This window comes from Toxorhynchites rutilus, chromosome 3 (genome assembly GCF_029784135.1).
Source record: "Toxorhynchites rutilus septentrionalis strain SRP chromosome 3, ASM2978413v1, whole genome shotgun sequence".
In the NCBI taxonomy this organism is placed as follows: Eukaryota; Metazoa; Arthropoda; class Insecta; order Diptera; family Culicidae; genus Toxorhynchites; species Toxorhynchites rutilus.
In genome coordinates, this window is record NC_073746.1 from 189,593,651 (window position 1) to 189,609,241 (window position 15,591).

General features: G+C 42.9%; 2 protein-coding genes across 2 annotated transcripts; both read left to right on the forward strand.

The window, feature by feature from the left end:
- The first annotated feature begins 531 nt into the window (after positions 1-531).
- On the forward strand, positions 532-5,493 carry LOC129773746 (uncharacterized). Its single transcript, XM_055777392.1, has 2 exons — positions 532-739; positions 3,317-5,493. The coding sequence occupies exons 1-2, from the start codon at positions 532-534 to the stop codon at positions 5,491-5,493; spliced, it is 2,385 nt and encodes a 794-aa protein (XP_055633367.1).
- Positions 5,494-6,995: 1,502 nt separating this feature from the next.
- LOC129773747 (uncharacterized) lies at positions 6,996-7,649 on the forward strand. The gene has a single exon (XM_055777393.1). It carries the CDS (start codon positions 6,996-6,998, stop codon positions 7,647-7,649), a length of 654 nt encoding a protein of 217 aa, XP_055633368.1.
- The last annotated feature ends 7,942 nt before the right edge of the window (positions 7,650-15,591 follow it).

Genomic DNA, 15,591 nt, shown 5'->3' on the forward strand with positions numbered 1-15,591 from the left:
CCATCGTTTTTTGTGCTGATTGATCACAACAAAAATATGCCATCAGGGACAAGCGTAACGCTTATTGTTCAGAGCTTTTGACGTAGGCTGAAGTACTTTGGTGTTCCCAACCATTGCTGCTGCTCTACATCATCATTCACGTTGCTGAATATTGGAGGTGTTCCTAACCATCCATTGTTGTTGCTGGACATTCTACTGCTGCATATTACGAGTGGTGTTCCAGGCTACCTGAGCCACTAGCGTCGCTGGAACAATCGCATTGAGTTTCCCTAGGCTTAGGAATATACTAGGACGAATATTTGATTGCTGAGGATAATTGATAATTTTCAAGGCTCATTTTTTTTCCCGGCCCCGTGAGGCTAACGCCATATGAGCCTTTATAAAAATATATATATTGGAAAAAAAAGGCTCATTTTGCCTTGGAATAGGTGAGTACCATTCCAAGTTGCTAAGCATCGTCTGGTCGGGTCTATCGTGGTCTTTTTTGGTAGGATTGATTCTCATCGTTCATCGTTCATCGATCGTCGGAACATGGCGGAAGAGCTTGAAAAGGAGCGATTGCAGTCACGAAGGAGGACTCTTCTCACGACACTGGGTCGGGCAGAGGCATTTGTGGAAAATTATGATGCGGAACGGGATCAAGCACAGGTGCAAATGCGAATAACACATCTGGACAACATGTATTCGAATTTGGAAAGCATACAACAGGATTTGGAAGACCTAGAGGATGAGGGTGAAGGTATGGCACTGCATGACGAAACTCGGGCACAATTTGAGACGAAGTTTTTTCAAATAAAATCAAAACTTTTAACTATACTACCGCTTCCTGATAACGCTCAACTCCCTCAACACTCTCAATCTAACTCTGCTCTCTCTGGTATAAAGCTTCCAACAATCGCTCTTCCCGAATTTGATGGGGACTATAAAGAATGGCTCGCATTCCACGATACATTTCTGGCTCTTATACACTCGAACATCGACGTACCAAATATTCAAAAATTTCATTATTTAAGGGCAGCTCTCAAGGGGGAGGCTGCTCAGTCTATAGAGTCGATTTCTCTTAGCTCAGCGAACTACTCTGTGGCTTGGCAAGCCCTTGTGAATAGATACTCCAATGAATATCTTTTGAAAAAGAGGCACATACAGGCTCTGTTTGACATTCTACCGATGAAAAGAGGAAGCGCATCAACTCTACATTTGTTGGTGGACGAATTTGAACGTCATATAAAGATTTTGAAACAACTAGGTGAGCCAACGGATCAATGAAGCAGCATCCTCGAACATCTTATGTGTACACGTTTAAATAATGACACTCTGAAAGCGTGGGAGGACCATGCATCAACGGTGGAAGATCCGAACTATTTCTGTTTAATTGAGTTTCTCAATCGGCGGACACGGGTCTTAGAGTCGATATCTTTTTTTTTTTTTTTTTTTTTTTATAGAGGTGAGGAACGCTCTTCCAGCCTTATCTGGGAAAGGAATAACCCAGACGTCGAGTGGGGATCGCACCCACAAAAACCAAGCCCTCTAGCGTTGATCCTTCCCTTTTTCTCTATATTCTTATTCACCATTCGTTGCTCTCCACTGCGCTTATGACCATTTTGCAGGCATCCATTTACCCGTCGAGACGTGCACCGATTAGGAAATGCCCTCCAACTTGACGCGCGCCCCGTCACAGCCACCCTCGCAGGATTTCGCTTCCCAACGGAGCGCCGATTAGGTAGTGCCCTCCAACATGACGCGCACTCCGTCACAGCTACTCTCGTGGGGTATGCACCAGTTTGTCGATGGCTTCCTCCATGATGCTCGCTCCTTCGAAATGTTCGCAGTGTTCCTCCATCCAGGCCACGATAAGGCGTTGACAGGCAGGCATTTTTCTGTTCTTCGCGACAGTATCCGTTTACCTGTCGAGACGTGCACCGATTACGAAATGCCCTCCAACTTGACGCGCGCCCCGTCACAGCCACCCTCGCAGGATTTCGCTTCCCAACGGAGCGCCGATTAGGTAGTGCCCTCCAACATAACGCGCACTCCGTCACAGCAACTCTCGTGAGGCACACACCGATTTGGTGACGCCTTCCTAGGCGTTCGCTTCGTCGAAGTCCTCGCAGTATTCTTCTTTACAATCCACCATGAGGCATTGCCAGCAATTTGTCAATCCTTCTTGCCAGATTCCGCTTACCCGTCGAGACGTGTACCGATTAGGAATTGCCCTCCAACTTGACGTGCAACCCGTCACAGCCACCCTCGCGGGATTTCTCACCTGTCGAGACGTGAACCGATTAGGAAGCGCCCTCCAACGTAACGCGCGCCCCGTCACAATCACCTTCGCAGGATTTCTCTTCCCAGCGGAGCGCCGATTAGGTAGTGCGCTCCAACATAACGCGCACTCCGTCACGGCCGCTCTCGTGGGGTACTCCGGTGCTTCAGATCTCACTGTGGTTCATCTTTTATAGTCAGGCGTTATCCGCACGCTGGTCGGCCCTCCACTTCCGCTGTAGCTCGGACATGATGTGGACGATTGCACTGTTCACTGCGTTCCAGGTGCCCTCGTCACGACACATTTCCTCTACGATGTTCCCAGCATGAAGGGTAGGCAGCCCCTCGCGCCTTGTGGTGAATCTTGGACATACAGATACGACGTGTTCCGGTGTTTCCTCCACATCTCCACACTCCGGACAAAGAGGCGATCTTGCATGTCCAAACCGGTGCAGATACTGCCTGAAGCAGCCATGCCCAGACAGAAACTGCGTTAGGTGAAAATTCACCTCTCCATGTTTCCTGTTTACCCAGCCCATTAGTGTCGGTATGAGCCTGTGCGTCCATCTGCCGTTTTGAGCCGCACTCCACTCTTGCTGCCACCTAGCCATCGACTCTGCCCTCATTAGCTTCCGGATTCCTCTGGTTCCCCTCCTCATATAGCACTCTTCCGCCTTCCGTCTTCCGCCAAGATGATATTGATAGGGACCAACCTGGCTATGACGCAGACCGCTTCTGTTGATATGGTTCTGTACGCACTCGCGACTCGCATCGCCATGAGCCGGTACGTACTATTCAGCCTCCTCGTTTTCCGCTGAGTTTCTAACGCCGCGATCCAGGCTGGACCCCCGTATCGTAATGTCGATGAGGAGACACTAGCCAAAAGGTGCCTCTTGCTGCTGCTTGGGCCAAAGTTGTTGAGCATGATTCGTGTCAGTGCATTGATTGTCTTCGTTGCTTTTTTACAGGCGTAGTCGACGTGACTGTTGAAGTTCAGTCGATCATCGATCTGCACCCCCAGAGTCGATATCTGTAAATCATCATAATGATCAAGCAGGCTCCGGCAGTTCCATCAATCATTCGAAGAAACCATATCGCCTCCAGCTTTCATGTTCGACGACATCAGGCTCTAACGACAAATGTCCCGCGTGTAATCAACAACATCTTTTAATGAAATGCTTAAAATTCAATCGCCTTTCGCTTGTCGGACGTCAGCAATTGGTCAATTCCAAACGCTTGTGCAGCAATTGTTTGAAGAGAGACCACTTTGTGCGCGAATGTCCATCCACATTCAATTGTAAATTCTGTAACCGCCGTCATCATACGCTTCTTCACCAGGCCAATGCTAATGGAGTTCGGACAACAGCAAACACCAGTCGAATTTCTGGGCCCACTGCTACACCATCAACGGTTCGTCGATTCGATAATTCGAATGAATATTCGCAGCAAGCACTAGTTACCGCGACGGAGATTGCCCCTCTAGTTGAAGTCAGTACACCACTCCATCAACCTACCGAAAACGTTTTCATGTTGACTGCTGTAGTACAGATCGTCGATGCATATGGTCAGACCCATCTTGCACGGGCCCTTCTAGATAGTGCCTCGCAGCCGAATTTAATCACCGTGCGCATGGCACATATGCTGAGATTGAAGAGAAACAACGTAAATGTTACCATCCAGGGGGCAGGTCAAATGTCTAAACTTGTCCGTGAATCGGTTTTCACACAAATAAAGTCAAGGAAAGAAAACTTCTGCTGTGGAGTAAACTTCTTAGTTATGGATAAGGTCACTGCGAACCTCCCATCACAAAATATATCTACTACAGGATGGAAAATTCCCAGCGAGCTATTTTTAGCTGACTCCTCGTTCAATGAATCTCAACCCATCGACATGGTGTTAGGTGCAAAACACTTCCACACATTTTTCCCTAAAGCAACCCGCGTTCAGTTGGGAAGTCAACTTCCAATGCTAATAGATAGCGTATTCGGATGGATTGTTGCCGGTTCCGCCAGCTCAACTATGTGTACAGATTCAACCCCACATTCCTATAGGGTTGTTGCTGTATCTATGTTATCATTAGAAGAGAGCCTAGAACGTTTTTGGAAAACGGAAGAACTGGCTGTTAGAGACAAATATTCAGTCCAAGAACGACAATGTGAGTCGTTTTACAAATTGACCACCACGAGAAACAATGAAGGGAGATACATCGTTCGTTTGCCGCGTGTACCAGACTTCGAAGTTATGCTGGGGGAATCCAAATCTTCCGCTTTAAGGAGATTCGAGCAGCTAGAAGGAAAGCTTGAGCGAGAACCAAAATTGAAAGAGGGCTACCATGAGTTCATGCGAGAATATATCGACCTTGGTCACATGCGACAAATTGAGAATTCCAAAAACGATGATTTTCCGGTGTACTATCTCCCCCATCACCCCGTTATTAAAGATTCGAGTAGTACAACCAAGCTTCGGGTTGTGTTTGATGCATCGGCAAAGACGTCAACTGGGTTTTCCCTAAACGATGCCCTCCGCGTGGGTCCTGTGGTACAGGACGAATTGCTCACACTCATCCTTCGCTTTCGCACATATCAAGTCGCTTTGGTTAGCGATATTGCGAAGATGTATCGCCAAATACTAGTTCATCGAGACGATATATCATTGCAACGCATTTTATGGCGATTTTCACCTCATTCTCCGATACAGATTTTCGAGCTTTTAACCGTCACTTATGGTCTCGCGCCGTCATCATTCCTGGCAACGCGAACGCTTCAGCAGCTAGCATTGGATGGCATGAATCATTTTCCTATCGCCGCTACTGCTTTGCAGAACAATTTTTATATGGACGACTTCATAGGAGGAACTCAGTCCATTGAAGACGCAATTCATTTACGAAAACAACTAACCAAATTACTCGCTAAGGGGGGTTTCGAGCTACGAAAGTGGACCTCCAACAAACTAGCCGTTCTATCCGGTTTAAGAGGTGACCAAATTGGCACACAATCTGTTCTCACATTTAGTCCCAACGAAACTATAAAAACTCTCGGTATCTGTTGGGAACCAGAACCAGATTCTCTACGTTTCGATTCGGAAATAATTAGCAACGATGAACAGGCAACGAAACGTACGATTTTGTCAACCATTGCGAAACTTTTTGATCCCTTGGGATTGATCGCCCCGGTCGTAATAAAAGCGAAAATTATTATGCAAGAATTATGGAGAATTATGGAAAACGTATTGTAGAGAGTTACCGAACATTTCTGCATACCGTGTGGATCGCTATGCATTTTTGCCCAACGCCACTGTGATGTTGCATACATTTGCTGACGCCTCAGAAGCCGCCTACAGAGCGTGCACATATGCCCGAAGTGAAGACGCTGAAGGAAATATAAAGGTACAATTGCTTGCCTCAAAATCCAGAGTTGCACCGCTGAAACGATTGTCAGTAGCCCGTCTGGAATTATGTGCTGCTGTATTAGCTGCTCATCTACATGTCCGTATAAAAGAAGCCATTAATGTGAATATTGGTGCCTCTTTCTTCTGGTCGGATTCGGCTGTCACTCTTCAATGGCTGCGGTCGTCGCCGAACACATGGAAGACTTTTGTGGCGAACAGAGTATCCGAGATACAGTACCACACACACGGCTGCCGCTGGAACCATATTTCGGGTCGAGAAAATCCAGCTGACCTAGTATCTCGTGGTATGTCAGTGACAGAATTCCTTCACAGCGAGCTTTGGAAACATGGTCCTCCCTGGTTAATACGCCCTGAAACAGACTGGCCCATCTTTACTCCATCAGGTGTCTCAGAGGAACATTTGGAGTTAAAAGTCATCGTAGCATCAGTTCAAACGACTTCCACCATCCACCCTTGGTTTCTTCGTTGGTCTTCCTATACAAGATTGGTCCATGTCGTCGGATACTGTATGCGCTTCATTGCTAACGTGCGCATGTAGAAGTCTGTCTATCGAGCAATTGAACAAAGCCAAATTATTTCTGATACGCTTGGTACAGAAGGAAGTGTTTAACAATGAAATCAACGAATTAGAAAAGGGAAAGATATTGTCCAGAAAATCACCAATTCGTCAAATGAGCCCATTCCTAGATACAGAGAGAGTCTTGAGAGTTGGCGGTCGTCTAAATCTGTCACAGTTGCCCTATCAATCTAAACACCCCGCTTTACTACCTGGATTCCATCCTTTCACCCGACTTCTAATCGAATACTACCAGAAAACACCTTCATGGCGGCGGGCGTCTCCTGCTGACCGCAATTCGCGAGGAATTTTGGCCACTGAATGGCCGTAGAATGGTACGAAGCGTGGTGCGCAGTTGTTTCAGGTGCGCACGATACAATCCAGTCCCTACATAACAACAAATTGGTCAGTTGCCAGCCCACCGAATTATTCCAAATCGCCCGTTTAATGTCACAGGGATCGATTATGCTGGCCCAATCTATCTCAAACCGATACATAAACGTGCCGCTCCCACAAAAGCTTATTTCAGCGTATTTGTGTGCTTTACGACGAAAGCTGTACACCTAGAGCTGGTTAGTGACCTGTCCACCCCCGCTTTCCTTAATGCACTTCGTCGCTTTATTGCTCGGAGAGGCCGGCCCTCTCACATTTATTCTGATAATGGAAAAAACTCCGTGGGTGCTAGAAATGAAATAAAAGAACTTTTCCACATCCTACAAGATCAGATCGAGCAACAACAAATCTATTCTTGGAGCACTGAGGAAGGCATATCATGGCACTTTTCACCACCAATGGCCCCTCACTTCGGTGGCTTGTGGGAGGCAGCGGTAAAAGTGGCCGAGAAGCATTTGTTCCGTCAGCTAGGCGCTTCTCGTCTTTCCTTCGAGGATTGACGCAGATCGAGTCCCAAATGAACTCGCGACCATTAGTGCCACTTTCAGAAGACCCCAACGATCTGTCCGCACTAACACCCGCCCATTTCCTCATCGGTACTACGATGAATGCTCTGCCCGACCCAGATCTACATCACATTCCTACCAATCGTCTTGACCACTATCAACAGCTTCAAATGCACACACAAAAATTCTGGGATCATTGGAAACGCGAGTATATTCAGGAGCTCCAGAAAGATACGAAGCGGTGTAACCTGAATAACGAGATCCAGCCAGGTCGGATGGTCGTAATCGTCGACGAGTTCCAAGCACCGATTCGTTGGCCGCTGGCCCGCATTGCTGAAATTCATCCCGGAAAAGACAACATAACTCGGGTTGTCTCTCTACGCACATCGAAAGGTATCATAACTCGTCCCATCACAAAAATAGCTCTCTTGCCGTTGATTGACGCTACAAATTCGAATGAGGACTCATCCATGGTGAACAATCAGCAAACTGTCCAACCTCCAGCGCACTATCATCATAGGGAATGAAAATTGAAGATAAATTAAATTATAAGAATTGTAATTAGTTAGTTAGCACTCTGTTATTCTGTAGCTATGTAATGTTGTAATGTTATTCTGTAGCTATGTAATGTTTGAAGTTAATTCAAGGCGGCGGGTATAATTGATCACAACAAAAATATGCCATCAGGGACAAGCGTAACGCTTATTGTTCAGAGCTTTTTGAACACACTATTGACCCAGCCTGTCACGTTCTCAAACTCACAGAACACAGTCCAGTTTAATAGTTCGTGGTATCATAATATACAGTGCAGAGCACAAAAATTTGAACTAGTTAGTTCTATTGCGGAATTTAATTTCGCTGGAAAACCAGGAATCCGAAACGGAAAACATCTCGGTCACAACAGTGCAATTCATGATTTTTGCGACTCTCTACGTGCGAATTCATTATTAAACGAACAAATCAATAATAAAATCATTCCAAAAAAATCACACAAAAAAAGGTTTGACTGTATAAAAAATATCTTCGTTTATAAAACTAGCTTTACAATGCTCATTGTTTAATCAAGTGCGACAAAGATGCATCATTTATATCTGAAATCGTATAAAATGCAGAAACACGATTTTCTATAGCATTGATGGATTAAGTCGTATATCAGTATGATAGTCATCCTTATATCGCGATGTGCGGTATTATATATATACATATATTATACATACATTATATGGTATTGTCAGGTCAAATTGCATAACAGCGTAATAAGTATCGTATATCGCCTTCACTTGTGCATGTATATGCCAGTTACACGCATCATATATCATTTTTTTGTATTGTTCTTCAACTTCTTTCGAATTCCAGATGACCTTGCCAAAATAACGTACGTTACGATACTGATTTACGATGTCAACTCCTTTACACAAAATATATAACATTTAAAATTTTTTTTTTCTCCGAATCGGCGTCGAAAAAGCGGAAATCATGGAAAGCCGAAACTGTGAATAAAACCCGTACCTTCTGAGTTTTCCAGTTAAGGGAGTATTCTAGTCCAGAAATTTGAAAAAAATAAAAAAAAAATCCTTCATATTTCTTTAGTTTAGGCATTCAAGAATATACTCTAGAAAGGACTTATCGAAAATTCTATTATTTACCGAGTTAGAGCCATTTGAGTGATGTGGTATCTAACCTGTTACGGCCATAACAATGAACTTCAAACACGTTTTTCTCGGAACTAGTTTTTTTCAAACTGGCGTACCCGATATCTCAAGTTCTACTGAACCGATTAATGTCGAAATTATATGGATACAATCTGCAGGCATCTCTCTATTGCATGTACCTCTAAACAATAATATTTTGTAAGTTTAATCATTTTTAAAAAATCGGGAAACGTAAAAAAAACGTTTTATACCGCATTTTGTTTTTCAAACGGCCGTCATTTTGGCAAAAAACATGTTTTTGATTTGTCCGGGCTTAATGCGATAGTGACATCTTTACTGATTCAGAATCTGTTCGATTTTTTTTTGATTCAGATAACCAGAAGGGCTGGAATCGTGTACGCCATGGCACAACTTATTTTGAACCCTCTCACTTCATCAGCTTTTAACTATTAAAGTTATGAATATTTTAATTCAGTTCAATTTTTGTTTTATTGTTAAAAGATAGATGCACAAATAATGATATAATGGATAGTAAAAATATTCTTTGTTTTATTTTACGGAGCTCGAAAAAACGTCCGAAATTCGTGTCTCTGTCACTAGAATACCCCCTTAAAGCTTTGTTTTGCAAAATTTCCAGTACCGCTGTATACACTTGCCATTTCTTATGTTTTGAGTCACTCTATAGCTGTTGAAACACACTTTCAATGAAAAAAATAATTAATTGCTGACATTTCTAGACCGGAATCCAAATCATTCGTTCCTCAAAACTAAAACTAATAGAAGCACCGGTAAGTTTCTTCATTTTTTTTTTCAAAAAATAATGCTTTATTCTTCAAAAATGGTTACAAATTTAATATTCACAGTATTGCCCATCGCTAGTCACAACTTTTTCCCATCTTTCTGGCAATTCACGGATCCCTTTACGGAAATAATCGGCCGGTTTGTCGGCCAACCAAGAATCGAACCATTTTTTGACTTCATCAGAATGGGAGAAGTGCTGGTCAAACAAATGTTGAATAGATCAAAAAAGGTGGTAATCGGACGGAGTAATGTCTGGAGAATACGGTGGGTGGGATAGGACCTCCCATTTCTAAGTATGTCTTGACCGGTTTCGTGACATGCGGCCGAGCATTGTCGTGCTGCAAAATAACTTTATCTTGTCTTTGCTCGTATTGTGGCCGTTTTCCCTTCAGTGCACGGTTCTTCCCTTCAGTGCACGGCTCAAACGTATCAATTGTCGTCGGTAGAGGTTCCCCGTAATGGTTTCATTCGGTTTCAGCAGCTCATAGTACACCACACCTAGCTGGTCCAACCAAATAGACAGCTTCTAGCCGAGAATATTCCGCGCGGCCTTCGATGTTGATGCATGGTCGGGGTATCCATCCGTTGTCCGACGTTTAGGATTTAGGTAATGGACCCACTTTTCATCGCCTGTAACGATTCGATGCAAAAAACCTTTTCTTTTAGGTCGTTGGAGCAGTTGTTCACACGTGAAAAAGCGGCGTTCGACGTCTCGTGGCTTCAATTCATACGACACCCAATGTTCTATCTTTCGGATTATTCCGATTGCTTTGAAACGATCGGATATGGTTTGCTAAGCTATTCCAAGTGTTTCTGCAAGTTCTTGTTGCGTTTGTGACGGATCTTGATCGAGTAAAGCCTCCAATTCTTCATCTTCAAACTTTTTTGACGGTCCGGAACGTTATTCGTCTTCCAAGTCAAAATTATCACTTTTAAACCGTGCAAATCACGTCTGACACTTTCGCTCAGTTGGAGCACAAGTCACAAACGCCAGCGGCGTAATAAGGGTAGACAGCCCTTCGGCAAACTATGAAAATGACGCCCCAAAAAGTACCACTTTTTTTTGTTTTTTTTTATTTGCGCGCTTTAGCTGAAGCGAAATGATCTACAATTGCATCTAAATCAAGGTCTTAGCGAATGTCGATCGAACGAATTACCACGACATTGAGTCGGGCTTGGTTCATTTAAAAACGCAAATATTTTTTAATCAATTTAAATTTGCTGAAACTGCGTTCACACGATGCCACTGTAACTGGAAGCGTCAGTAAAATTCGTAGCGTCGTCTCAATGTTAGAATTAAAAGCTTCGAGAGAATATCTAAGAATAATGTTCAAGATGCCTAAAGACATCGAAGAGTTCAGGTAAGGGAATAGGTCGTTTATCAGCGTCTTGACCACTTCCACCCCTGATATAAGTTCCTTTGTTTCAACATCTCATGAATACTTCCGTCCGAAATTTGACAAAACTTGTTCAATTGATTCATGCTCATAGATGTTAGTTCGTCTCGCGTTATAAATGAAAAATCTGATGCTCCTGAGTCCTGAGATTTTTAATGAAAATAATCATGTTTTGGGCAAAGTTGTATTTATTCCTCAACATAGTTTCCTTCGAGGGCAATACACTTGGTATAGCGAGTTTCCAACATTTTGATTCTCTTTCTGTAGTACGAAACGCCTAAGTTTTCGAAATATGCCATATAATAATTGCTGGGGGCCAAGTCTGGAGAATATGGTGAGTGAGCAGCCAATTAGAATTATTATTTGTCCAACTTTGCTATTCCATTAAAGGATGTATGCGACGGTGCGTTGTCGTGATGGTACAGAACTTTGTTCTTCACCATATAGGGCCGTTTTTTTATTTATTTCGACGTTCAGTTTTTTCAATAACGCTGCGTAATACTCTTCGGTAATTGCTTTTCCCTTCTGTAGGTAATTGATGAAAACTATGTCATGCACATCCCAAATCCCGGCTGCTTTGGCCGGCTTTCGTGACCTGTCAGCCACTCTGCAGTCTGCCACGTTTCATCCATTATCACAAACGGTCGAAAGTAGTTCACTCGATTACGCTTCAACAACGCCAAACCGGCTGTTGAATCATCAACCCGCCGCTGTTTCTGGTCGACGGTCAGCAAACGTGGCACCCATCGCGCGGATAGTTTTTTCATGTCTAAAATGTCGTGCAAAATGTATCCCACTTTTGAAATGCCTACGGCCTCAGCTAACTCGCGTAACTTCACTTTACGATCGTTTAAAACGAGTCGATGCACTTGTTTTACGATTTCTGGATTCGTAGCCTCTTTTTACCTTCCAGAGCGAGGTGCATCTTCGATGCTGTCCCATTTAAATTTCACTAAACCACCGATAAACTGTTGTTCTCGATGGAGCAGAAGTATTACCGACATAGACAGATTCCATGCCAACTCGTCCTATGAAATTGTTTCAATTTTCATAAAAAAATATAAAAACTTCACTGAATCAATTATTTTTAAAATTGAAATTCATTCCTCCCAAAAACCAATTTTTTAAATAAAAAAAATATGTGAATAGCCCTTACAATTTCCAACGATGCATTGGAAGATGGGCACTTTTACAGAGAAAAAGTTTTTCTCACAACAACTCTTTCATGTTTTTTTTTGAAAAAACCACTACGAATCCTAATTTTGTTTGAAGTTAAGATAGCGATTTGGCGTATTTGACAAAGTTTTAGATCTTTTTAAAATATGAACTTTTGTCGAAGACATTAGCTTTTTTTCTTGTATAGTTTTTAGAATACATGTCATTTTTTATGGAAACTACTTAACAAATAATGTTCGACTCATAACATTGTTGTGTGTTCTACATGTTCTTGACATTTATTTATTTATTGTTGTTTATCTTTGACATAAAGATCGTACAGATATTATTACATACTAAGTCTAAGCCTAAACACATTTTTTGATATATTAAAGTCAAACATAAAAGATACTTCGTTGAACTTGTTGTAGCAGACGTTCAGTGATTTATTCATACCATAGGTGGTGGCGGTGATTCGATCGGCGGAAAAAGTCTTATTGCCGAGTTACTCGAAAATGTGTGTTGAAGCGAAGTTTTGATAAAAAGTCTGCACAGTCGATGTGATCTGTCAGGACATCAAAGACAAGTAATCGTTGAAGAAGCGCTCGTCTGCTTGCTAATGTTGGCAAGTCAATCAGCATGCAACGGCTTTCATACACTGGTAAATTTGTCCTATCGCTCCAGTTGAGATTCCGAAGAGCATATCGAATAAAATGCTTCTGGACACGCTCCACCCGATTTATGTGGACTACATGGAACGGGGCCCAAACTTGTACCCCGTACTCCAACACACTACGCACCAATGAGCAGTACAACGTTTATAAACAATATATATATCATCAAAGTATTTCGTGTTTCGTTTTAAGAAGCCTAGCATGGAATATGCTTTCGCAGTGACTGAAGCGATATGTTCCGTGAACTCAATCGGTGTACGTAAGCGGCTGAATGAAATCATTTGCTGCATTTGCTGACATTCACTTCCACCCCGTTCAAACAGCACCATTCCAAAATCATGTCGGTGTCAGATTGCAACGCACAGCAGTCCACTAGCGTTGAGACCACTCGAAAAATTTTAAGATCGTCAGCATACAACGATTTTGATGATTTCAATATTGTGCAGAGGTCGTTTATAAAGAGAACGAAGAGCAGCGGCCCCAAAACACTGCCTTGTGGTACTCCGGAATGCATCTGGAACGGGGTAGAATAGGCATCTCCAACTTTCACCGAGGAACTGCGTCCAGTAAGGTAAGACAAAATCCATCGTGTCAGCCACTCCGGAAGTCCCATCCTCTTGAACTTCTCAACGGCTAGTATGTGCGGTACTTTATCGAAAGCCTTGGCAAAGTCAACATACACAGCGTCGACTTGTTGCCGTTTCTCTATTTTATCCACCAGAGTCGATACGAAGCTTAGCAAGTTGGTTGTGGTCGAGCATTTTTTCATAAAACCATGTTGGTCGTCAGAGATTATGTATTTCGTAGACTGGTAGAGTACATTGTGTACCATTCCTTCGAAGACCTTCGGCAGACAGCTAAGAATGGAGATCCCACGATAGTTCTCCACATCATTGAGCGACCCACACTTATGGATTGGTGTGGTTGAGGCGGATTTCCAGATCATGGAAAAGCATTTCTCACTAAGAGAACGGTTGAGCAAAATAGTTGCTGGAAAAGCAAGAGAGCTCGCACAATGTTTGATGAAAAACGGCGGAAATTGATCTGGCCAGGTCCTTTTGATCCGTCAATAAATTGCAGCTTAAGCAGGACTTCGTGTGTTAAAAAATTTACTTGAGGTACGTTCACATCGAAATGCGGAATACTGTTCAGGTAACTTTCAATCAAAGGTGGTGAGTTATTACTTGACACACTTTGAAAGAAGGACGAAAACATATTCGCTGAATCCTGTGACGTGATGGCAGCACTTCCCCGGTAATGCATGTTTTGAGGTATAACTTTCGTCGTTTTTCGATCGTTAACATAGTTCCAAAAAGATTTCGGGTCCGCCTTCACTTTATCTTGGATACGATGAATGTAGTCGCGAAAACATATTGCGTTCAGAGAGTTGTAATGGGCCTTAGCATCCCGCATTTCAGTTTTTTGTTGCTCACTCTTGTATTTTAAAAACCGTTTCCTTGCTTTGCGAAGTCGATTTCGAAGATTGCGAAGCTCCCCATTCCACCAGGGTTGGGTTTTGTGACACTTTCTCACTATTCTTAACAACGGTACACTTGTTCGAATAATTTAGAAGATCTCATCGTAAAAGCGGGCAACTGCTTTGTCCACTGATCCTATTCGAAGAAATTGCTCCCAATCGACTTGTTTTTTTTCCAAAATATATATTTTTATCAAGGCTCATATGGCGTTAGCCTGACGGGGCCGGAGTTCAATATTTTGACAGTTTTTCTTATTATCTATGTTAGTAATATTTATTTATTTATTTATTTATTTATTTATTTAAATCTGATTCATCTGACATCTGTGGTCTTAATGAATAAATATATAATAATATAGTACAATTATTTATACAATCGATGAGCTAGTTAATCTGTGTTTAAAGCGGCTGGATGTCTCGCCGAAATCAAATAGATCCTCCACCAATGTGAAAGTTCGAATCATCGACGACAGCGGTTCGTTGTATCCGAATAAAGTACGATGAAATCTGTTCTGTAGCAAAGATCGCTGTCGGAGAAGTCGTTGAGCAGCACGAAGGTCCAGTAATGAAAGTAGCCGAGGAGAATCAACTTCCCCATTGAACAGCTTTGATACGAAAATTGCCTGTTGTATTCTGCGTCTTCTCTCAAGAGTGTTCAGGCTCAAAAGTCTGCATCGATCCGGGTAAGCAGGAAGATTCAATGGATCGCGCCAAGGTAGATGACGCAAGGCCAACCGGATGAATCTTCGCTGTACACGCTCAATCCTCAAATTCCAGAAAATCACATTTGGAGTCCAAACAACGGCTACAGTTTCGAGAATTGGTCGTACTAAAGCGCAATATAAGGACTTCAAGCAGTATGGGTCAGTGATATCCTTCGCAATATTCGAAATAAATCCGAGCTGTCGGTTTGCCTTAGCAATGATTGAGGTGTAATGAGCGTTGAAGTTCAATTTCTGATCCAGCACTACTCCAAGGTCAGTAACTTTTTCAACTCTTTCAAGCAAAGCACCGTCGATGCAGTAATCAAACTGTAACAGACTTTTGGAACGATGGAACGTCATGACGGAGCACTTCGGTACGCTGATAATCAGTTTGTTTAGATGGCACCAGTCAACAAACACATTCAGCAAATGTTGCAAGCGTTGGCAGTCTTCAGCTGAACGGATCATGCAGAATATTTTCAAAACATCATGAAAGACTCCTTCCAAATTTCAGGAAATACTCCATCAATGAGTGATCGGGTAAAGATGACAGAAATTGGCTCGGCTAGATCAGCAGCGCAGCGGCAGAACAATACCGATGGTATGCCG